At 51.1% G+C, this 23,793-nt stretch overlaps 1 protein-coding gene and 1 long non-coding RNA gene across 2 annotated transcripts; one reads left to right on the forward strand and one right to left on the reverse strand.

The window, feature by feature from the left end:
* Positions 1–7: 7 nt before the first annotated feature.
* Positions 8–7,593, reverse strand: SNN (stannin; the record flags this gene model as incomplete). Its single annotated transcript, XM_082671128.1, has 2 exons — positions 7,524–7,593; positions 8–369 (listed from the first exon to the last, which is right to left on the reverse strand). Exon 2 carries the CDS (start codon positions 269–271, stop codon positions 8–10), a length of 264 nt encoding a protein of 87 aa, XP_082527254.1. The 5' UTR covers positions 272–369; positions 7,524–7,593.
* A 266-nt stretch (positions 7,594–7,859) lies between these two features.
* On the forward strand, positions 7,860–19,430 carry LOC309832822. The gene is made up of 3 exons (XR_014297718.1): positions 7,860–7,976; positions 8,324–8,581; positions 19,360–19,430. It is a non-coding gene; the product is annotated as an uncharacterized lncRNA (long non-coding RNA).
* Positions 19,431–23,793: the final 4,363 nt, after the last annotated feature.

Here is a 23,793-nt window from a genome sequence, read left to right on the forward strand (position 1 = left end):
TCCCGGCTCAGCCGTGGACTTCAGGGCCGTTGGGGGTCAGCTTGGCCTTCCTCTCCACGCACGGTCCCTTGGCCGAGTACTGCACTAGCAGGAAGGGCTCCTTGGTCTCGCCATCCCCCACGATGCTCTCCTCGTCCTCTGACTGGCTGATGCGCTGCAGCCGCAGGTAGCACCAGCAGCCCAGGATCAAGGCCCCCAGGGCAGCGATGGCGATGAGGATGACGATAACCGTGACCACACCGGTGGTGGGGCTGTGGTCCATGATGGACATGGTTAGCGCTTGAGCGGGGGGGGGGGGGGGGCCCTCTGCAGGAAGGTCTTGGTGGGGACGGCTCAGTGAGGCTGGAACCCAGGCTGGACACGAGAGCCCTGAAAGAAAGAGCAAGATGAGGCTACACTGGGGACTCCGCTGGGGACCCTGACAGCTCACACGCTCGGGCTTGCTCTTCCATGGGGTCTATTTTTAATCAGTTCTTAAGCCTGACCATCCTGCCCGCATCCTAGTGAGAAACAGACTGGTTGGCATTTGCTGGGTGTTTTTGTTTACGATGCTACCAGCGTTCTCCTCACTCAACCCAGCCACTTCCATTTAATACCTTCAGTGCCTCTGCTACCAGACAGGCAGTCATCCTCGCTCAGCCAGGAACCTGACAGGCTTCTCAGGAACCTGAGAGGGGGCACCCGAGACCTCCATCACCACTGCAGCAGAGGCTGAAAGAGGGTCTGTTTAAGGTGAATGTTCTAGAAGTCCAGCACCACTAGGTGTTCAGTAACTGCTCACAGATTGAAAGTGCTTCAAGGACTTCCCTGGTGGCGCAGTGGTTAAGAATCCACCTGCCAATGCAGGGACACGGGTTCGAGCCCTGGTCTGGGAAGATCCCACATGCCGCAGAGCAACTAAGCCCGCGAGCCACAAATACTGAAGCCCGTGCGCCTAGAGCCCATGCTCCGCAACATGAGAAGCCACCGCGATGAGAAGCCCGCGTACCGCACCGAAGAGTAGCCCCCGCTCGCCATAACTAGCGAAAGCCTGTGCGCAGCAACGAAGACCCAATGCAGCCAAAAATAAATAAATTAAAATAATAATAATAAAGTGCTTCAAGACAGCCAGAGATGAGGGATTCAAAAGCAGGGAAATGACATCAGCCCCTCTCGTGAACGGGACAACGGGACATACATAGCTCAACGAGTCTTCAGGAGCACCTGTGAGAGAGTGCAGCCGACAACAGTCTTTGCCCACAAAGAAGCTGTAGCTGACCTGGCTCTGAAAAAACTTAGGGGAGGGCAGGGGAGAGTGGGACAGACCAGCCTCTGCCGGCATCTTGGTGCAGGAGCCAGACCGCAAACGGATCAATATGCCAAACACCTGTCGCTACAATTGCAGGAATGTAATGCTGGGAACATAGGGGACCAGATGCCTTGATGCTAAACTGGGCGGGGCAGGCAAAACTCAGGGAGGTGATGCTGATGCCGAGATGTGCTGTGCGGGAAAGCCAGACCCTGAAGAGCTTCCCGGCAGGGGAACACTGTCTGCTAAGGCTCTGAAGGCAGGAGGGCCCACTGGCAAGTGCGAGGAGTGGCTGCAGCTGGAGATCAGCTGGTTTGGGTGGCGGCGGGGAGGGGTGTACATGCCCCAAGGCCCAGACAGCAACAACCCACTGAGGTTGGAGGTGGTGGCACCCCTGGGTGCCAAGACCTTGCACTTTGAAAATTTCTCCTGCCTGACCGTAAACGGAGCAAATAATAGTAACTAACACCCAGGTGGTTACGAGGATGCCTGCAACACCTGGGCACAGGGTGGGCAGAGTCGATGCTCAGCTGTCTGAATCTGGTTTTTCTGGAGAAGACAGACATCAGTGCAGGTAGACATCATTGGAAGCGGAAGGTTTTCCCTCCAGACAGGATGGAACCTGCCCTCCTTGAGCAATGACAGCCTTAATTAGAAATGATTCTTATCCACACCAGGGAGCCCTCCACCCCCACCCCAAGGCCAGGTTCGCCTGAAGGTCAAAGGCAGCTAAGTCAACACCCCTGAGTCTGTCCGGGGACCGGGCCCTGAGAAAACCCTACAGACCCCCAGAACTGCCCTGCTCCCACGCCCACCTGTGCAGAGGGGTCCTAGTCGGGGGGGGGGGGCGACATCCCTGGAGTCTTCCCCCTTCTTACTGCCCCCAGGGTCAAGCCGCTGCCATCACTCTCAACAGGCTCCCTGGTCCACCTGTGGGGGCCATTGCAGCCAGTGCCCCTGTCACTCAGAGGAAAGATCCCAAGTCCCTACAGTCACCTACGGGACCTGATGAAGCATCTCCACCCCTGCTCCTCTCCTGCTGACCCCATGCTCCTTCCTACCTGCAGACCTTTGCCCAGCCAGGTCCCTCTGCCCAAATGCTCTGCTCCCCTTACACTTGTGCAGTGGTTCTCAAGTGGGGGCAACCGTGCCCCCCAGGGGACATGTGGCAACGTCTGGAGACATTTTTGATTATAACAGCTGGTGTGTGTGTAGGTGCTACTGGTATCAAGTGGATGGAGACCAGGGATGCTGGTAAACCTCTCACATGGCATGGGACAGCTCCCCAAAGACCCCAGACAAACATCAACATGTGGAGGCTGCCCTGGTTAACTCCAGCTCAGGCGGGGAGCCTTCCTGACCCCATGGTCCAGGAAGTCCTCTTCGTCCTGTGGCTGCACTCACTCCTTCCCTCCCTCCAGGGCACCAGCCTCAACGTGCAACCCTGGCGTCTGTGTCAGGGCCATCGGGTTGGCACCTGCCTCCCCTGTTGGGCTGTGTGCTCCGTGAGTGGCCCTGCACACTTCTGTGCCCACCCAGTGCACAGGTCCTGCTGGCCTCTCCCCTGCCACCATCAGGGCTACCATCAGCTCCCACAACTCTGCTCAGCCTGTCCTCTTGGGCCTCCGCATGGAGCAGGTGATGCCCCCAACCCCCAGAGAGCCTGCTGGCTGCAGCTGGGTGAACCTGCCCCAACCCCTGTGCCCTCGTCCCGCTCGGGAGCACACCTAGCTGCCTGTCCCTCCCCGCCTCACCCTCTCCACTGGCCCTTGTGCCCAGCGCCTGCTGGGGTGCCTGCCCTCCCCCTGGGTTCCTGGACAGGAAGGCAAGTCAGTATCAATTCAGAAGGGGAAGTGTGTGTGTTTGGGGAGGAGGGGGGTGGTTCAGGGACAGGAAGTGGGAAATCAAACAATGGCAGCAAGACCTGGGGAGGGGGGACCCCAGGGGCCAAACCAGCTGAGGAGCCCAGGAAGTGCCTCTGAGTCCTGGGGGTGGGGGACAAGCGGTCCCGGGACCAACCACCAACCAGCAAACTGAGGCAGAGGTAGCCCCAGCTCCAAGGACCTTCTGAGAGGAGTGGTGACCTCAAAACCCTGTCTGCTGCCCCTGCCCCAGGTCAGGAGGAGCGGGTAGAGCCAGGTGACCAGCCCACAGTCATGCCTTGCCTGCAGTCCCTGGCCCTCCCTTGAATGTGTTTGTTCCTTCACTCAGCAAGTATTTCCTGAGAACCTATCTGTTAAAAAATCTGATCATGTCATCCCCTGCTCAGAACCCTCCCTGGTACCAGCAGAGAATCCAAATTCTCTACTTCCCCAGCTTCTTCACACCCTTCTGCCTCATACCTCAAGGCCTCTGCACGTTCTGTTCCTTCTGCCTGGAGTGTTCTTCCCTGAGTGTCCCGTGACTGGTTCCTTCCCATCAGACGGGACTTTCTCAGAAGGTGCCTCTTGGGGGCTGCCTTCCCAGATCACCCAGGAGCCAGACACAGCCCACCCCCACTGGCCATCGTCTCGTACTACTTCCTCTTATTTCCTGGCGCTCTGCCACCTGAAATTCTCTTGGGTGAGGGAAGGTGTTTCCCTGGCTGCCGTCTCCTTCCCGCAGTGGACTCTGAGGCTGTAGGAGGACACTGTCCATCTTGCCCACTGCTGGATCCCCAGCCCTATTACCAGCACACAGCAGGTGCTCAATAAATGTCTGCTGACCGACCACTCCAAGCCCGGGGAGGCAGTAATCAGAGGAGACCTTGCTTGCATGGGGATCACGGTCAGCAGCCCCCACCCCGAATGCCCCCGAATCTTGAAGCCACCACGGGTCCCCTCAAGGGAGCTGGCAGCCTGCGTGGAAGGACAGACTGCAGGCTGAGCATGGGGGTAGGAGCCACGTGTGCAAGTGGGTCCCAGGCAGGCCTGGCCCAAGCCCACGGAGGGGCAGCTGTCCCTGCACGAGCTGTGGGGAGGGGAGGGGAGGGAAGATGCCACTGAGATGCAGATCCCAGAGGAACCTGAAGCATGAGGGCGGCCGGCCAGTTCCCTCTGAACCCTCTTGGCCTGGGCTGGACCCCACCCCTTGCTTCATCTCTTCAGGGCCTCCCTCCTACCCCTCCAAGCTAAGATGTCTCCTGCAAGTCAGCTGACCCCTCACCCTGATCCAGGAAAGCACACAGGGCAGGACGCGGAGGACCACAGCTTGGGCTGGGTAGACGCCCAGGATGGCACATGGGAAACGTGGACCCCCTTAGAACAATCACCAAAGCAGTTAACACTTATTCCATACCATCATCTACTCCTCCCAACAAGCCCGTGGCTAGCGCTGCTCACTGCTACCATCCAAGTTTCACAGGTGAGGAAACTAAGGCGTGGAGAGCTTGAATGGATCATCCAAGAGTGAACCTGGACAGAATAAAGGAGGATGGGACCCAGAAGTGGGGCCCAGCAGAATAAAGGGAGGGGTCTTCTAAGTGCAGAGGGTCAGGTCAGCCTGGGAGCCAGAGCACAGCCGAGGACTGTAGTCTCCGGGCACTCTAGGGGTGGGCGACGGGCCATGCTCCCCCCAACCTCTGTAGCATCTCCTTGCCAGCTCCCTCAGGACGAAAGCTGGCACTGGAAGCCCAAGGCCATCTGGATCCCCCAAACACTCAGTGCCAACCCTCCACCCTCCTTCCACCCTCCCTCCACCCTCCCGCTCCCACCTCCCTCAGATGGATCTCAACAAGCTTTCTAAAGCCCAGCGTCTGCGGACACCACCCCTCTGACCTCTCCCCGTGCCCCACCCCGAACCACGATGGGTTCAAAGGACAGACCCTGCATCAGCCACCAGCAAGCTGAGCGCAGGCATCCCCCACTGTCCTGCTGCCCTCGGAGGCCCACGGCTTAGGTCTTCCCCAATGTTGGGTTGGGTTCTAGTTACCCCTGCCTCTTCAGGGGACCCCAAAATGAAGCCTTAACCCCACTCCACAGGTCCCTTCACACACTCAAGGCCCAGTGGAGCCCAGCCAGCAGCAGAGCAGATTAGAGTCCCCTCCTTTGACCCACACCATCCCTCCACTCACTATAATTAGCTGTTGTGACGCAGCCAAGCAAGCTGCTCCTAATGGCCTCAGTTTCTCAGCCTGCAAAATGGGAAAGAGGCCTTGACCTCAGCAGCCAGGTTGTGGGGAGGCTGAGAAGTGATAAGAAATGTGAAAACAGAAGGGCTATGGGGCCACCGGGTTTGTGTGTCACCAGGTACCACACCTTCCTGGGTGTTACAGGGTCGCCCCTCACTCCCCCCGAAAGGACCTGCTCCCAGGAGGGTACAGGGCCTGGTTCAGGCCCAGTGCCACAAATAGCGCCTTCCTCAGGGACACGCCGCTGCTACCTTCTTCTCGCTTAACTGGGCACATCATGAGTGTCACCCAGCCCAGCTGGACACCAGCTTGCCACCCCTCCCCCCCTGCAGCCTCCACCTTCTGGGGCTGCCCTGCTTACAGGGGACGCACCACCTCCGCAGGGGTGAAGCCATGCCCCTTCCCCCAACAAAGCCATCAGGTATGCCAGCAAACCAGGCTCTGTCTCTTCGGGGGACCCCACTTCACAAACCAGAAACATTTCCTGCCCAGTTTCTGATTAGAAACATAGGACTGTGGGGAGGACGGGGCATGACAAGGGGGCAGGTGGCATATCTGCTCTGTGCCAGGCCTGAGCAGGCACTGGAACCCAAGGAAGCATCACACAGGCCCCTGCCCTCCAAAAGCCTGGGCAGGAACAGTGGGGATGCGGATGGGAGACTGACAATCACTGGGCTGTGCCCAGCTCTGCAGCCAGTGTCACCTCACCCTCCACCACCCTCCCATTACACCACGGTCCTCCCGGAGAGGAAACTCGCACCAGCACCCCCCAGGTTCCCCTGTGTAGAAGAGGAAGCTGGCATAGGCAGAGAACCCCAGGGACTGCCCCAAGGTCAGTCCGAGTCTCCTGTGCCCCCACCCTGTGAATCAGCCACTGGCTACTCTCACAGGCTGCCCTAGGCTCAGCTCACTTGCCAAACAACTTTGGTAATAACAGTAGACGCCTGGCAAAAGTTGGCAATAATTACTATGTGCCAGACACTGGGCTGAACACTTCACACAGATAATCTCCTTTCAGCATCAAAACAACCCTAGATTTATTACTATGCCCGCTTTGCAGATAAAGAATCTGTGGCTCAGAGAAGTTAAACCAATTGCCCAAGGTCACACAGCCCGAAAGTAACTGCGCAGGGATTCAAACCCAGGCAGCCTGGATCCAGAATCCGGGATTTCAACTCTGACACTAAAATGTCATATTATTTGACCCCCGCCTGCCCGCTCCCTTGCCTGAGGGGACAAGGGGGACAAGTGAACCCCAGTCCGCCCCCACCCAAAGAGTCTGGGTGACTGGGGTGGACGGCTCTATGCTGGGGACACAGGGATGATAAGCGCCCTGGCAGCTCCCGCGTGCCAAGCGCGGGCGACGTGCAGGCGCAGTGCCAGGCGCGCTCCACGCACCCTCTCATTTAACCCTGCCAGGCGACTCCGTTGTCTCCCCGACTCTACCAAAGAGCTAAGCGAGGCTGGAGGGTGGAGGGAGCTCGGCCCAGGGGGCGACAGCTGGAGGGGAAACGACAGCTGGAGAGGCAACTCCAGTCGGCTTGACTTGGCGCGGGGGAAGCTTAGGGGACGGGGGACTACGAGACTCAGTCATGCCCACGCCGCACAGTCACCACCGACGGAACCGGGCACCAAACGCCGCGGCCCGTCCTCAGTTTCCCCACCTGCGAAATGGGCGCCAGACGTCGCCAGAACCCCCACCCCTAACCTCTGCAGCTCTCCTGACCACTCTGGAGGTTGCCAGGATCCCCGCCTTCTGTTATTTTTAAAAATCCCTAAGTGTCCGGAGGAGACCCGCGGCCAGCCTGGGGCGCAGAACTGCGGGCCGCGGTGAGGGGCATGCACTGGGTTGGGGGGACACCAGCTCCCTGCAAAGCCGCCGCCGCCCCCCGCCGCCTCCTTTGTCCCGATCTCGCCGCAGCGCAGCGGACAAAGAACCCCCGCCCGCGGGCGCGGCCCCCCGGAACAGACCCTCCCCCCGAAGCCGCGCCCCCGCCCGGGCTGCCCCTCCCCCGCCGCAGAGACCCCCGCCCCCCACCGCGCGCCCCCACCCCATCCGGGGCGGCCCGTTCCCCTCCTGCAGGCCCCCGCCGGGCCCGAGCGCCCGGCCCGCCCGACCCCTCTCACCATGGCGCCGCCCGCAGCCCGGCCCGATCTCCCCGATCGTCCCGCAGCCCCGCGGGCCCGGCTCCGCCCGCCCGCCCGCCAGCCAGCCAGCCGCCAGCCAGCCAGCCAGCCCGGTCCGGCCGCAGCGAACAGTCCGGACGCAAGAGCCCCTCTCTGCGGCGGGCGGGGTATCTCCGGCTCCGCTCCGGACGGGGGCAGGGCTCTCCTAGAACAGCCAATGGGAGTCCGCGCTGGGACGGCTGGGCGGGGCGGGCCGGGGCGGGGTCACGTGCGCGCGGGGCGGGGGCTGAGCGCAGCTGGCAGAACTGGGGGCGGGGCGCGGGTTCGACCTCCTAGCGCGCCGATTGGGCGCGGGTGGGTGCGAGGCCCGGGCTGGGGGCCCTGCCTCCAACCCCCCAGAGGCTCTCCTTACTCCCGCCAGCTTACGGAGGGGAAAACTGAGGCGCACAGCAGGTAAGAGTGTGGCACGCTGCCCGGAAGCAGGGAGCGGCAGCATCCCGGGCAGGAGGAAAAGATAGGCAGGACCCCTAAGTTAAATGTCCTTCCGTGGGGAGGGAGCTGGTTGTTCACTCGTTTATTAGTTCATTAATTCATCATCCATCTGTCCATTCATTCAACATTTATGGAACACCGACCATGTGCTGGGTACACCAGTGGTCGCGGGTACAGCCACGAACAAGACAAATAAGGACTCTGCCCTCACAGAGCACTCATTTTGCTGCGGGCTGAAGCTGTGGGGAATTTGCAGCCTCTTGGCCTCTTATAATCATGGTTATTTAATTTAATAACCCCGCGATTAGGCCCTCACCAAGAGCTATGCCTTGTACTCAGCTCTCAACACATTTCATGGAGACAACGGGGAAAGGAAGAGCTACTCATTTTCCAGACGCTCCAAAGTGCTGAAGTACCACAGCCCGCATATAATGAAGACAGGATTGGAGGCCACGCCTGTCTGCCTGGGAGTTACTGCCGGTTAGTCCACTTGTCCACCCAAGAAGGCGGTCCAGCAGGAGGACACTCCCCCTTGTGGCCAGCCGGGGCCCATAAGAGGGGCAAGGGTGGGTACTTCAAGGCCTCTGTGGCCCAAGTTCCCTTTATCGCCACCTGTGGCTTGGAAGGCAGGAGGGGGGAGGTGGAGCCCCTCATCCTGGAAGCTGGGAGTCTTGTCTGGAAATGTCTTTGCCAGCCTCAAGCAGAGGCCTCTGGGAGAAGATGGAGGGCCCAGCTCTCAAGGCCATAGTCGCCACACTGTCGCTGGTCTCTCCTTCCTGCTTCAAATGTGCCAAGCTGTTTCCCACCTCTGGGCCTTTGCCTGTGCTGTTTCCTTCAACTGAAACATTCTTCCACTCTTGTCTTTCAGAGGGCCCTCCCTGATCTCCACCTAGCACGGTCCCTTTGTTATTTTCCCGCCTGTGCATTGCAAAATTGAACGTTTGCAAGAGTATGATGCGTGCCAGTCGAGTAAATGAATGAATGGGCAGACTGCAGACCTCCAGGTCTGGCCCTGCTGTGCCCTAGCCAGGAGGCCAGGCCCAGGATGGGAGCTGTAAGAGAGGAAAGTAAGAGGGGACAGAGAGGCAGAGGAGCTTCCAGCTCCAGGCCAGGTCCGCAGACACCAGAGTCAGACAGCCCAGAACAAGTCCTGCTCCTGAGGCTGGGCAGTGCGGCCCTCAAGGGCTCCTGCCTCATTAGCCACACCTGGGAGCCCAGGGTGAAAGGAAGCAGGTTCTTCCCACAGAGACAGTTTCAGCGGCCTCTGCGGTTCCAGCCTCAAGTAGCCAAAGACCTCATTAGTGGTGAGCACTTGGGAGGAGCAGGCTCGGAGCCCCAGAGCTAGGGTTGTCAAAGAAATGACAGGGGAAGCAGGGACACTTTGGGGGAACAGGTTCTGGCAGGAAAAAACCAGAGGGGGAATGCAGCATAGCATAGAAGATGAGCGTCAGACTGCCCGGCTGCAGTGCAGCCTTTCCTGCTGGGTAGATTTAGAAAAGCACCCTAATCTCTCTGTCCCTCAGTTTCATCATCTGAAAAATGTGGGTGACAGTAAGTTGACCTCACAGGGCGGTTGTGAGCACCACAAGTGCTTGTGCAGAGGAAACAATTTCACTCACTCTTAACATTCGTAATAGGGTTGAACAGTGATGGGGTTGAACCTGGGCTCCCCCATTTGGATCTTGGGCAAATCACTGCATTTCTGTGAGCCTCAGGCTCCTGGTCTTCACAGTGACAACCCATCTCTGGGCCCCTGAGAGGTGGGGGACTGGGAATAGCCCACCTGGGTCCAGCCATCCCTCTTGCCCAGAGTGAGTTGCTTCAATAATAATAACAATGAATGAATAATAATAGCAGCAAACCCTGTTCTAAACACTACGTATGCATAAATTCATTTTAATCCCCATTTTACAGATGGGGAAACTGAGGCACAGAGTGGCACATGTGCACAGAAATCACCTGGGGGTCTTGTTAAAATGTAGATACTTACTCAATAGGTTGGGGCCCGAGCTTCTGCATTTCTCACAAGCTACCAGGTGGTACTGATGGTTTGGGGACCACACTTTGAGCAGCAAGGGGCTAATGCATTTGCTAAAGGTCACAGGTGGTGCACAACAAGCCTGGATCTGAGCCCGCAGAGTAGGCTGCCGAGTCCTGCACTTAACCGCCACCGTAAGTGCCTGCCCCAGCCCTAGCTTTCTCCCCTACAAAGAGGCAGGAAGTATAGTTCTCCTCCCCAAGCCCATTTCCTCTCTTGGGGCCCCTACCACCTCCCTCCATTGGTGACATCTGGCCCGTAGAATCTCCCTGCCCCCAGCATCCCAGGGGTCCTCCTGTAGATGACATGGAGGTTTTCAGATGCTCATTAGCCAGGAAGATAATTAAGGGCAAGGGCTGAGATCACCCTGGCTCCCTGGGGCTTGCTGGGGCCCAGCCGGGCCTGCCCTGTGCCAGACTGGCCCTGTGCCTGCTTCCCTTGGGGCACTGGAGGGAGTGGGACAAGGGAGGGGTTTGCTGGGGAGTAGAGAGGCCTCAGCCAGCCTCCGGGGAGACTCCAGTGGGGCCTCCTTGCCAAGCCCACAGCTCTTAGGGTTCCAGGCCTAAAAATGAAATGAAAACTGCTTGGCCAGAGGGAAGTTCCCCAAAGGGAGAGAAATGAGCCGCTGGTGAGTTCTGCAGGGCGAGGTTAGATGGGACACAGAGAGGGCGCCATCTTGTTCTGAATCACACAGCAATCCTGGTCAAGGAGAGAAATCCTCCCTTGCTGGTGGGTGGCTTAACATCTCTCTAGCATCTCTCTAGCACTGGCTTGGCTCCCTTATAACCAGGAGGGAGCAGACCTCGGGCTGACAGTCTTGGGCAATCCACAGTCTTGATCTAGAATTTAACAACGTGTTGTTTTTCTGCAGTTTATGTTACTTTCTATTTTGGGCACAGATACTGCTTTTCCATTTTTGATAGTGACATACCCATTTCTTTTTATTTATTTATTAAAAAAAATTTTTTTTGGCCGCTCCACATGGCTTGCGGGATCTTAGTTCCCCTACTAGGGATTGAAACCAGAACCACAGCAGTGACAGCACCAAGTCCTAACCACTGGACTGCCAGGGAGTTCTCCCCTATTCCTTTTTAATTCAGTCTATTCAGGGGAAAAAACTAAGTGAGTTAATTTAAAGCAAAATGTAATAGAAGTAACTGGAGATGGTACGGGGGTATGGAAGCAGTGAGTACAGTGGAAGACAGATGGCTGAAGTGGGGAACCTGCCAGAGGTGAACCCCACAGCCGCTCGCAGCCCGGTCCTCTTACTGCAGGACCAGACAGAGCCCCTGGCCGGGACGGAGATATCCCATGGGCTCCTGTGTTGACCGGAAGAGTCCAGCTGGGTTGTCATGGGTTGAGGGCAGCCGGGGTTGGCTCCGGTCTTCATTCCTGGAGTCTGTGTTATCAGCGTGATGAGGGGCAGACTTGGGGAGGGGGGAGGGCAGGGCTGTCCTGAGGTGCTCCCTGCCCTGAGCCTGCCCTGCATTCCCACGTGCGGTACCCACCCCCCGAAACACACACGTACACCTGGGCACTGGCGCCCCTTAATCACCCATTCACTAAATCATTCATTTATTCACTCACTTTTTCATTCATTCAGCCAATCTTTATGGAGCACCTCCTCTGTGCCAAGCACTGTGCTAGTTCCCGGGGAGACAGGCATGAATCAGATGGGAAACTCAGCTCTCACGGGGTTCACAGTCTCCTGGGGGAAGACAGATGATAAACACGGAACTGAGTACACTGTAGGGGTTATCAGACAGTGTATGCGCTAGGGAAAAACGGAAAGACAGCAAGGTGAGAGGTGTGGTGGCAGGGGCTCTCTGAGAAGGTGTGCCCCGAACTGGGAGGATGCAGCCTCGTCCTGGCACCAGAGAAACTCACAGACGTGGAAGCAGGCAGACAGCGAGCTGAGCAGGGATCCCTTTTATTTTGATTTTAAGTAATTTTCTAATGAAACTTCAGGTGCAGAGAATGATGGACTGATCATAATCCAGATCATGGCGTATTCTCTTTGGTCTTACATGACCTGCTTTTCTTAAAAATTTCCACAGTTATTTTAATCCCGTGATACACATCAAGTAACCCATTTATCAAAAGCCAGAACCCTAACAATGGCCCAAGTCCAGTCTTGAGGTTCCCCATCCCATCCCCCACCCTGTGGTCCCCATCACCTTGGGTCCTGTCTTCATTACTCCCTGCTTTCCTTCTTGTATGGTTTTATCCTCAGTGTGTGTGTGTATATATATGTATATATATAGGGTTTTTTTTAAATCTATTTATTTAGTTTTGGCTGCGTTGGGTCTTTGTTTCTGCGTGCAGGCTTTCTCTAGCAGTGGCAAACAGGGGCTACTCTTCGTTGCGGTGCACGGGCTTATTGCAGTGGCTTCTCTTGTCGCGGAGCCCGGGCTCTGGGCGCGCGGTCTCCAGTAGTTGTGGCGCAAGGACTCAGTAGTTGTGGCGCATGGGCTTAGTTGCTCTGAGGCATGTGGGATCTTCCCGGACCAGGGCTCGAACCCGTGTCCCCTGCATTGGCAGGCAGATTCTTAACCACTGCACCACCAAGGAAGTCCCTCAAAGTATATTTTTTTATGTTAGTTTCTTCTTACTAACTTTATTAAAAGGCTATATTAGCTTCCCCTGGCTGCTGGAAGCAATTCCCACAAACTGGATGGCTTAAAACAATAGAAATTTATTCTCTCACAGTTCTGGAGGCTAAAAGTTCAAAATCAAGGTGCTGGCAGAGCCACGTTCCCTCTGCAGGCTTTAGGGAAGGATCTGCTCCATGCTTCTCTCCTGGCTTCTGGTGGTTGCCAGCAATCCGTGGCAATCCTTGGCTTGTAGGTGCATCACTCCAGCCCCTGCCTCTGTCTTCACATGCCTTCTCCTCTATGTGTCATCACCTCTTCTTTTTTCCCCCAACATTATCGAGGAATAATTGCCAAATATGATTTAAAGTGTACAGTGTGATACTTTGATATAATACACATTGCAGAATGACTACCCAGATCAATATAATCAACCTATTCGTCACTTCACATAGTTAACTCCTTGTGTGTGTGTGTGTGTGTGCACGCACACCTGTGTGCACGTGGTGAGAATGTTTAAGATCTACTCTCAGCAACTTTCAAGTATACAATAATGAATTATTAACTATAGTCACCACGCTGTACCTTAGATCCTCAGAACTTATTCTTGTAACTTATTCTTGTACCCTTTGACCTACATCTCCTCATTTCCCCCTTTCCCCAGCCCCTGGCAACCACCATTCTATTTTCTGTTTCTATGAAATCAGCTTTCTCTCTTTCTTTCTCTTTCTTTCTAGCTCTCTTTCCCTCTTTCTCTCTTTCTTCTCCACATATAAGTGATAACCATACAGTATTTGTCTTTCTCTGTCTGGCTTATTTCACGTAACATCTGGTGGAATAATATTACAGTGTGTATGTATGTGTGTGTGTGTGTGTATATATATATATATATACACACATATATATGTGTATGTATATGTATATATACATATATATGTGTATGTATATATATGCCACATTTTCTTTATTCATTCATCCACTGAAGGACATTTAGGTTGTTTCCAGATCTTGGCTATCATGAATAATAACTGCAGTAAACATGGGAGTTCAGATATCTCTTCAAGACACTGGTTTCATTTCCTTTGGATATATACCCAGGAGTGAGATTGCTGGATCATATGGTAGTTCTATTTTTAATTTTTTGAGGAGCCTCCGTAATGTTTTCCACAGTGGCTGCACCAATTTACATCCCCACAAACAGCGCAAGAGGGTTCCCTGTTCTCCGCACCCTCCCCAACATTTGTTATCTCTTGTCTTTTTGATGATATCCATCCTAACAGGTGTGAGGTGATATGTCATTGAGATTTTGATTTGCTTTTCCCTGATGATTAGTGATGTTGAGCACCTTTTCACGTACCTATTGACCATTTGAATGTCTTCTTTGGAAAAATGTCTATTCGGGTCCTTTGCCCATTGTAAAAATCGTATTATTTACTTTTTTTTTTTTTTTTTTTGCTATTGAGTTGTGTGAGTTCTTTGTATATTTTGGATATCAACGCCTTGTCAGATATATGGTTTGCAAATATTTTCTCCCATTCTGTAGGTTGCCTTTCATTTTGTTGATTGTTTCCTTTGCTGTGCAGAAGCTCTTTAGTTTGATGTAATCCCACTTGTTTATTTTAGTTTTTATTGCCTGTGCTTTTGGGTCTCATCCAGGAAATCATTGCCAAGACCAATGTCAAAGAGCTTTTTCCGTATATTTTCTTCTAGGAGTTTTATGGTTTCAAGTCTTACATTTAAGCCTTTGATCCATTTTGAGTTAATTTTTGTGAGTGGTGGAAGACTGGGGTCCAGTTTCATTGTTTGGCATGTGGATATCCAGTTTTCCCAGCACCATTTATTGAAGAGACTGTCCTTTCTCAAACATTTTATGTTCTTATCACCTTGTCAAAAATCAGTTGACTCTATGTCAACTGTATGACATACAGTATATGTGGATTTATGTCCAGGCTCTCTATTCATTTTTACTGGTCTCTGCACCTAGTTTTATGCCAGTATGTTTTATTATAGCTTTGTGACATAGCTTGAAATCAGGAAGTGTGGTGCCTTCAGCTTTGTTCTTCTTTCTTAAGATTGCTTTGACTATTTGACTTTTGTGGTTCCATACAAATTTTAGGGTAGTTTTGTAAATTTCTGTGAAAAATGCCATGGGAATTTTGATAGGGATTGCATTGAATCTATAGATCACATTAGATAGTTTGCACATTTTCACAGTATTAATTCTTCCAGTCCGAGAACACGAGAGAGCTTTCCATTTATTTGTGTCTTCTTCAGTTTCTTTCATCAGGGTTTTGTTTGTTTGTTTGTTTTGTGTTATAGTTTTTAGTGTACAGGTCTTTCACCTCCTTGGTTAAATTTATTCCTAAGTATTTTATCGTTTTTTGATGCTATTGTAAATGAGATTGCTTTCTTAATTTCTCTTTCAGATAGTTCATTGTTAGTATATAGAAACACAAACGATTTTCATATGTTGATTTTGTATCCTGCAACTTTACTGAATTCATTTATTAGTTCTCATAGCTTTTGGGTGGAGTCTTTAGGGTTTTCTATACATAAGATCATATCATCTGCGAACAGATAATTTTACTTCTTCCTTTCCAATATGGATGCCTTTTATTTCTTTTGTTTGCCTGATTGTTACGACTAGGACCTCCTCTTCTTCTTATAAGGACACCATTCATTGGATTGAGGGCCCATTGTAACCCATAGGACCTCATCTAAACTTAACTAATCACATCTGCAAAGACCCTATTTCCAAGTAAGGTCACATTTCCAGGTACCAGGGATTAGGACTTCAGTGTTTCTCTTCAGGGACACAATTCAACCCATAACAAAGGGAATCCAGATAACCTAAAAAAGAGTATCAAGCTGTCTGACTCTTATGGGGCTTAATTTCTTTAATAGTCTACGTATAGCTAAGATTGGCCCATATGGAGGTTCACTTGTTTTGACTGTTGTGTCATATATCCACTAGGTCTGTGTACCATGGCTGACCCATCTGCTGTCCTGTGGGTGGCCTTCTGGGTAGTGTCCAGGTGTCCGCTAATTTACAGTGCTGTTTGGGCATTCTCATAAGTGGCTCTTGGTGCACATGCAAGAGTTTCTCTGGGATGTTTACCCAGAAATGGAATCACTGGGACTCAGAATACGTGAATGTTTCACTTTAGGAGATGATAACAAGGTACTTTATGTAGCAGTTGCACTAATTACGCTCCCACCAGCAGCATGTATGATCCACATCCTCTCCGACACTTGGTATTATTCGATTTAAAAATGTTTTCCAGTTGAGTGTGAAATTGTTGCCAGCTGAGATCTTGATTTGCATGTCTTTTTTTTGTTGTTTTTTTTGCGGTACGCGGGCCTCTCACTGTTGTGGCCTCTCCCGCTGCGGAGCACAGGCTCCGGACGCGCAGGCTCAGCGGCCATGGCTCACGGGCCCAGCCGCTCCGCCGGCATGTGGGATCTTCCCGAACTGGGGCACGAACCCGTGTCCCCTGCATCGGGAGGTGGACTCTCAACCACTGCGCCACCAGGGAAGCCCGATTTGCATTTCTTGATCACTAATGATGCTGAACATCTTTGTCAACACAGGTCTAAAATATATTCACCTATATTTCCTACTAAGGGTTCTGAAGCTTTGGTTTTGACATTTAAGTCCATAATCTACCACCTTTCCATCATTAAGTTCCAAAGGATATTTACCTCTAATTCCTACTAAAAATTTTAAAGTGGTTTTTATTTGTTTGTTTGTTTTTGGCATTTAAGCCCTTAATCTGGAGTTGATTTTTGTGTAAGGAGGGATGGGTCGTATAATCTTAGGAGCTTTTGTAAGGTGACAAGTGTATTTTGGGGACAGTGGGGCAGGATGTTTGACTGGGACTCTTGAGTGTACTGGGAATTGTTCACTGGATGTTGAGTTCAAATTCTGCTCCTCCCATGGACTGCCTTTGCGATCTTATACTTCATCTCCGTGATCCTCGGTTTTCTCATCTGTAAAATGAGAATTATAGCAGATACTGCCCTTGGTTGCCGTAAGGATTGCATAAGACAAATTACCCAGGAAGCTTCCCGCATTGCCGGGTACACAGCATAAGAACACTAACTAGCATTTACTGAGCACTTACCATGTGCCAGGTGATGCCAAGCACTTTACATGTGTTATTTACTCACTTAACCCCTGACAACTCCGTGAAGTTGATGGTATTTTCCACACTTTACAGATGAGGAAACTGAGTCTCAGATAGGATGAGTGAGTCCCCCAAGAGCACAATGCTAGCGTATGTCAGAGGACTTGAACCCTGGCAGTCTGGCTACAGAGCCCTCATCTGTCACCACCACACATCAAAGCCATTCCCTCCCTCCCTCCCTCACCCTCCAGAATCTAGTCTCTGGGCCCTGCTTCTACAGGAGGAAGGGTCTAGAGGTTGAAATGAGGAAGTAATAGGCAGTGGGGTTGACCCCTGATTCCCTGGTGGCCCCTACCTTTGACTCTGAGGCTGGAGAGAGGCTGGGGATGGAGGGGAGAGGCGGGGCCTCCTGGTGGGGAAGTCCATCTATCTTCCCCATCCCCAGAGGTAGTTGTCCATCACAGTGGAGATGAATCACAGGCCACAGTGTTCTCCCCGGTGTCATCCATTATTCACAGCTGCCATCCCGGGCCTGGGGTTGCTTTGGGGTCAGGCAGGAATTATTCCCAAGGCCCAGCTCTTAGGCGCTTTTATCCACAGCTGAGCCTGACCACAAGCAACTTTCTTCTCTAGATCTGAGGGCAGAGGACTTTCCATCAAGAGGGGACGGAGACTCCAGCATGAGTTACAGGCCTGCGACCCACTGACAGACAAAGCACTTGGGGCTGTGTTTGAGCCCAGCTCTGCCACTTTCCTGTTACCTTCTTGGGGCCTCAATTTCCTTATCTGTAAAATGGGAATAACTGGCCCCACTTTGCTAAAAGATTTAGAAATAATCTACAGCTAGATGCATGAGTGGCCCATAGCTGGGCTTGAGCATCAGAGTTGCTATTGTGACATTTGCTTTTTCAGTGATTGTCTCCCAGGCCCTGCTGGGGATGTGGAGATGGTGTGACCCTTTAAAGTTCACCAAGTAATTTTTTTTCAATTTTATTGGTGTATACTTGATTTACAATGTTGTGTTAATTTCTGCTCTATAGCAAAGTGATTCAATTATGTATATGTTCTTTTTCATATTCTTTTCTGTTATGGTTTATCACAGGATATTGAATATAGTTCCCTGTGCTATACAGTAGGACCTTGTTGTTTATTCATCCTATATATAATAGTTTGCATCTGGTAATCCCCAGCTCCCAATCCTTCCCTCCCCCACCCCCTTCTGCCTTGGCAATCACAAGTCTGTTCTCTATGTCTGTGAGTCTGTTTCTGTTTTGTAGATAGGTTCATTTGTGTTGCATTTTATTTATTTATTTATTAATAAATTTATTTATTTATTTTTGGGTGTGTTGTTGGGTCTTCGTTTCTGTGCGAGGGCTTTCTCTAGTTGTGGTGAGCGGGGGCCACTCTTCATCGCAGTGCACGGGCCTTCTCACCGTCGTGGCCTCTCTTGTTGTGAAGCACAGGCTCCAGACGCACAGGCTCAGTAGTTGTGGCTCACGGGCCTAGTTGCTCCGCAGCATGTGGGATCTTCCCAGACCAGGGCTCGAACCCATGTCCCCTGCATTGGCAGGCAGATTCTCAACCACTGCGCCACCAGGGAAGCCCTGTGTTGCATTTTAGATTCCACATTTAAGTGATATCGTATGGTATCTGTCTTTCTCTTTCTGACTTCCTTTGCTTAGTGTGATAATCTCTGGGTCCATCCATGTTGCTGTAAATGGCATTATTTCTTTTTTCTGGCTGAGTAGTATTCCATTATATGTAGGCGTGTATGTGTGTATATATGTACCACATCTTCTTTATGCATTCATCTGTCAATGGCTATTTAGGTTGTTTCACAATAGCCAAAAGGCTATTGTGACTAGTGCTGCTGTGAATGTAGGGGTGCATGTATCTTTTTGAATTACAGTTTTGTTTGGATAGATGCACAGGAGTGGGATTGCTGGATCATATGGCAACTGTATTTTTAGTTTTTCACCAAGTAATTCTCATTTGCATCCAGGATTGAAACCATTGTCTTCACCTTGGACTTCTTAAGAGTGGCCCCTCAACAGATAAAATGCAATGAAGAAATAAAAAATTAGAGAGGGGGGTACCTATAATTCTGTAGCTCTCAACGTGTGGTCCCCAGCATCACCTGGGAGCTTGTTAGAAATGCACATCCTGGGACTTTCCTGATGGTCCAGTGGGTAAGACTCTGTACTCCCAGTGCAGGGGACCCGGGCTAGACCTCTGGTCGGGGAACTAGAGCCCATGTGCATGCCGCAACTGAAGAGTTTGAATGCCGCAACTAAGAGTCCGCATGCTGCAACTAAGAAGCCCGCATACCGCACCTAAAAGATTGTGCTTGCCCCAACAAAGATCCTGCGTGCCGCAACTAAGACCTGGCGCAGCCGAAATAAAATAAATAAATAAATGTTAATTTTTAAAAAACGCACATCCTTGGGCCCCACCCAAGCCTGCTGGATCAGGAGCTCTGGGGGTGGAGCCTAGTGAGTTGTGTTCTAACAGGTCCTCTGGGAGAGTCTGGCACATACACAAGTGTGAGACCCACTGCTCCCTCTCCTTTGCTCACTTTGATGACACAGGTTGCCATGTTGTGAGCTGCCACGTTGGAGGGCCCCACATGGAAAGGAACTGAATGCTGCCAACGTGTACTGAGGGAGCTTGGAAGCTGGATCCTTGCCCAGTCATGCCTGCAGGTGAGACCATAGCCCCACCGACACTTAGATTGCAGGGAGAAACTCTTAAGGGTTCTCACTGGAGGAAGTCACACCCAGATTCCTGCCCAACAAAAACTATGGGATAATTAATGTTTGTTGTTTTAAGTGCTACGTTCTGTGGAAATTCATTATGCAGCAGATAGATAACTAATATGGTGGATATTGGCAGGAAGGGGAGAGATGGGCCGTGGGAGGGAATAGAAGGATATACTGGAGTAATCTAAAGTCTACTTTAATGTATATGGATAACAGATTCATTTTGCTGTACACCTGCAACTAACACAACATCGTAAATCAACTCTACCCCAGTAAAAATTTTAAAATAAAAAAAATAAAATAGGAGAACCACCACCACAACAAAATAAAGTCTACAATAAAAGGGGTTTAAGAAACATAAACTGATTTCAATGTGCAGACCTTGTTTGGATCCTGACTGAACATATTAACTGTTTTGTTTTAAGTTGATATTTAGGGGATGTGACCACCAAGGGGATCCTGGATGATATTAAGCTGTTATTGTTCACTTTTATTTGGTGTGATAGTGGTTCTGTGGTTATGTTTTGAAAAAGAGGCTTTGTCTTTTGGAGAAACATATTGGACTAGTTACAGATGAAGTGATACTCTGTTGGGGAATTGCTTTAAAATAGTCAGGGTGGGGAGGGGGTAAATGTGAAAGAAAATGATGAGTTGATGGTTGGGGAGGGGAGGGGACAGTGCTTGGAGGCTCTCTTTACTATTCTCTGTGTTTTTGTATATGTTTGAAATTTTCCATGGTAAAAAGTTTGAAAAATGGGAATTCCCTGGCTCTCCAGTGGTTAGGACGCTGTGCTTCCACTGCAGGGGGTGTGGGTTCGATCCCTGTTTGGGGAACTAAGATCTTGCATGTCCTGCGGTGTGGCCGAAAAAAAAAGTTTGAAAAATGGAGTGAGCCCAATGTGCCCATTGTATAGAGGGACAAAGCAAACCCCAGGCAGGAGGATTGGAGGGACTCGGGGGGCACCTTAGGTTGTTGACACTGGGGGGCTGTCCCTGGGCCCAGCCCTGTGTTTTGTTCATCCTGGGGAGGGGGCTTGTGCAAGAGACTCTGGGACCTGCTTCCCTGCCTGAGCCTGGGGTGTGGAGAGGAATCTCCCCCATCATCCGAGACTCAGCTTTCCGGCAGTTCGTGGCTGACACACTCATCCGTCTGAGGGCACCTGGTGGCTGACTATTATGTGCATACCTGCGAGAGGCAGCTTTTATTTTATTTATTTATTTATTTATTTTTGGCTGTGCTGGGTCTTTGTTGCTGCGCGCAGGCTTTCTCTAGTTGCGGTGAGCGGGGACTACTCTTCGTTGAAGTGCACGGGCTTCTCATTGCGGTGGCTTCTCTTGTGGAGCACAGGCTCTAGGCGCATGGGCTTCAGTACTTGTGGCACACAGGCTCAGTAGTTGTGGCTCGTGGGCTCTAGAGCACAGGCTCAGTAGTTGTGGCACACGGGCTTAGTTACTCTGCGACATGTGGGATCTTCCCGGACCAGGGATCGAACCCCGTGTCCCCTGCATTGGCAGGCGGATTCTTAACCACTGCGCCACCAGGGAAGTCCAAGAGGCACTTTTAATTGTATGAGGGCAACTCTTATTTTGTCTTAATATATTAAGTCATCACAAAGGGAGTGTTTCATCGTATTTTATTTTAGATCTCTCGTTCTCTCTCTCTTTTTTTTTTTTTTGCGGTACGCAGGACTCTCACTGTTGTGGCCTCTCCCTTTGCGGAGCACAGGCTCCGGACGCGCAGGCTCAGCGACCGTGGCTCACGGGCCCAGCCGCTTCGCGGCATGTGGGATCTTCCCGGACCAGGGCGCGAACCTGTGTCCCCTGCATCGTCAGGCGGACTCTCAACCACTGCGCCACCAGGGAAGCCCACTCTCTCTTTTTTTAAGAAGATACTTGCTCATGGTAAACTCAAAGGGAATACAGTGCAAAGCCAGTCACCCTTCCTCCCATCTTCCAGTCACTTCCCAAAGACAGCTATTTTTAATTGATCTATTCAACAGATACTTATTGAGCACATACTATGTGCCAGGCACTGTGCCAGGCTATGGTATCAGAAAGTATGATGTCAGCCACCAGTGAGAGCTGCCCATGAAATTTAAAATTTTCCGAGAGCCACATTTAAAAAGTCAAAAGAAACAGGTGAAATTAATTTTCTTGAAATAATAATATATTTCTTTAACCCAGTATATCCAAACCTAGTATATGGAATCAATACAAAAATTATTAATGAAATTTTAATGATCTTTTCATGGTGTATTAGTTAGCTCAGGCTGCAATAACAAAATACCACAGGTGGGGTGGCTTAAATAACAGAAATTTATTTTCTCACAGTTCTGGAGGCTGGTAGTCCAAGATCAAGGTGCTGGCAGGGTTGGTTTCTTCTGAGGAAGGCCTCTCTCCTTGGTTTGCAGACAGCTGCCTTCTTGCTGTGTCCTCACATGGTCTTTTCTCTGTGTGTGTGGTCCCTGGTTTCTCTCAGTGTCCTAATCTCCTCTTCTTGTAAAGACACCAGTCAGGTTATATTAGGGCCCACCCTAATAGCCTCATTTTACCTTAATTACCTCTTTAAATGCCCTATCTCCAAACACAGTCGTATTCTGAGGAAATGGGGCTTAGTTCTTCAACATATAAATTTGGAAGGGGGGACACAATTCAGTCCATGACACACTGAGTCTTCAAAACCCAATGTGGATTTGATTCACAGATCACATCTCAGTTCCAACCAGCCCAGTGTCAAGGGCTCAAGCAACACATGTGGCTGGTGATTGACCCGTTGGACAGCAAAGTTCTGGGTGTGGGAGTCACAACAGCAAACACAACAGGCGGACATCCCTGCCCTCATGGGGCTTCCATTCTACTGGAGGGGATGGACAGTAAATACAGAAGTATCATGCATCACGTACCATACACGTTTGGAGAAAACCAGAGGAAAAGGGGAGGAGGTGGGGGTCCAGGTGTGCATGCTCCATCTTCTCTTCTCTTCCAGAGCTATCCTGTTTGAACGCAGGAGATGGATGGATGGATGGATGAATGGATGGATGGATAAAGATATATCCCTATTTTAAAAGCACAGATGGTAATATTCTATACATGGTATTCTATTCTTTGCTTTTCTCACTTGAAAATATAGCTTGAAATTCACTCCTTATCATCACACATAGACGTGCCTTATTCTTTTTGATTTACTGATTTTAAAGGATAATTTGAAACATATGAAGACACAGTTCTGCTGAGCCAGAATGACAAGCTGGTGTTTGTTGAGCGCTGACTGTCCTTAGCGCCAGTCACCTCATCTGACCCTCCCCACAACCTCGTAAGGTGGGTGCTGTTTCCAGAAAAGAATTTCAGTTCATGGGCAGCTTTTATAAACAGGTGGATAATAACAACTACTGACTTCAGAGAAATTTTAAGTCCCAGATTACAGTACTAACAAATGATAGGGTCTGAGAGATCTTCCTGTTGAAGTTAACAGAATAATAAAATTCTAATGTGTAGTGTTATTGTTACATTAATATGCATTATCATTATAATATATAGGAATATCTTAACATAATATATTAACCTATTATATTAATATATAATGAAAATAGATATGCAATTTATTGAAAATAGTTAATATATCTATAACAAAATCTACACAGTAATATTTAGAGGAAAAGAAATAATTGAGAGAAAATACTGGGAAAACAACAAAGCCAGGAAGAGCTGAGAGGTTGCTCACGCACAAATTGAGCCTGGAGCCCGCAGGCTCAGGGCTGGCCCTGGGGCTGTGCTTGGGGATGAGGTTGTGGATGGGGCCCTGGGGTCCAGGGGTGCAGGCAGGACTCTGCCCCCTTGGATCTCACTCCAGTCAAGGAGAAGCTTCCAGAAGGAAAAGTGGTACCAGGAAGTAAGATGGAACCTGCCTGCCAGCCTCCCCATGTGAGGTGAGAGGTGGGCAAAGGCCACAACCCACCCTCTGAGCCCCAGAACCCTCTGCACCCGGCAAGGTGCTCCCTCCTGTTTATGGGGGTCCTGCACCAGCAGCTCTGTCAGGGCATCCTCAGGGCCTCTGCAAAGACTGGGATTCCAGGCAGTGTGCCTGCCTGACAGAGAACCCCTGTAACTCTGGAACGGGCTGATGCGGTGTGCAGCCATAGGACCTGCCTCGGAACAGAGCCAGCAATCCCCTCAGACAGGGAACTGATGCTATTTTGATAGTCCTGAGCCTGATGGGCGCTGTGCTGGAACCAGACTGCCCCACGTGGAACAGGCTCTGCAAGG

The sequence above is a fragment of the Grampus griseus genome (assembly GCF_964374135.1).
Source record: "Grampus griseus genome assembly, chromosome: 14".
Classification (NCBI taxonomy): domain Eukaryota; kingdom Metazoa; phylum Chordata; class Mammalia; order Artiodactyla; family Delphinidae; genus Grampus; species Grampus griseus.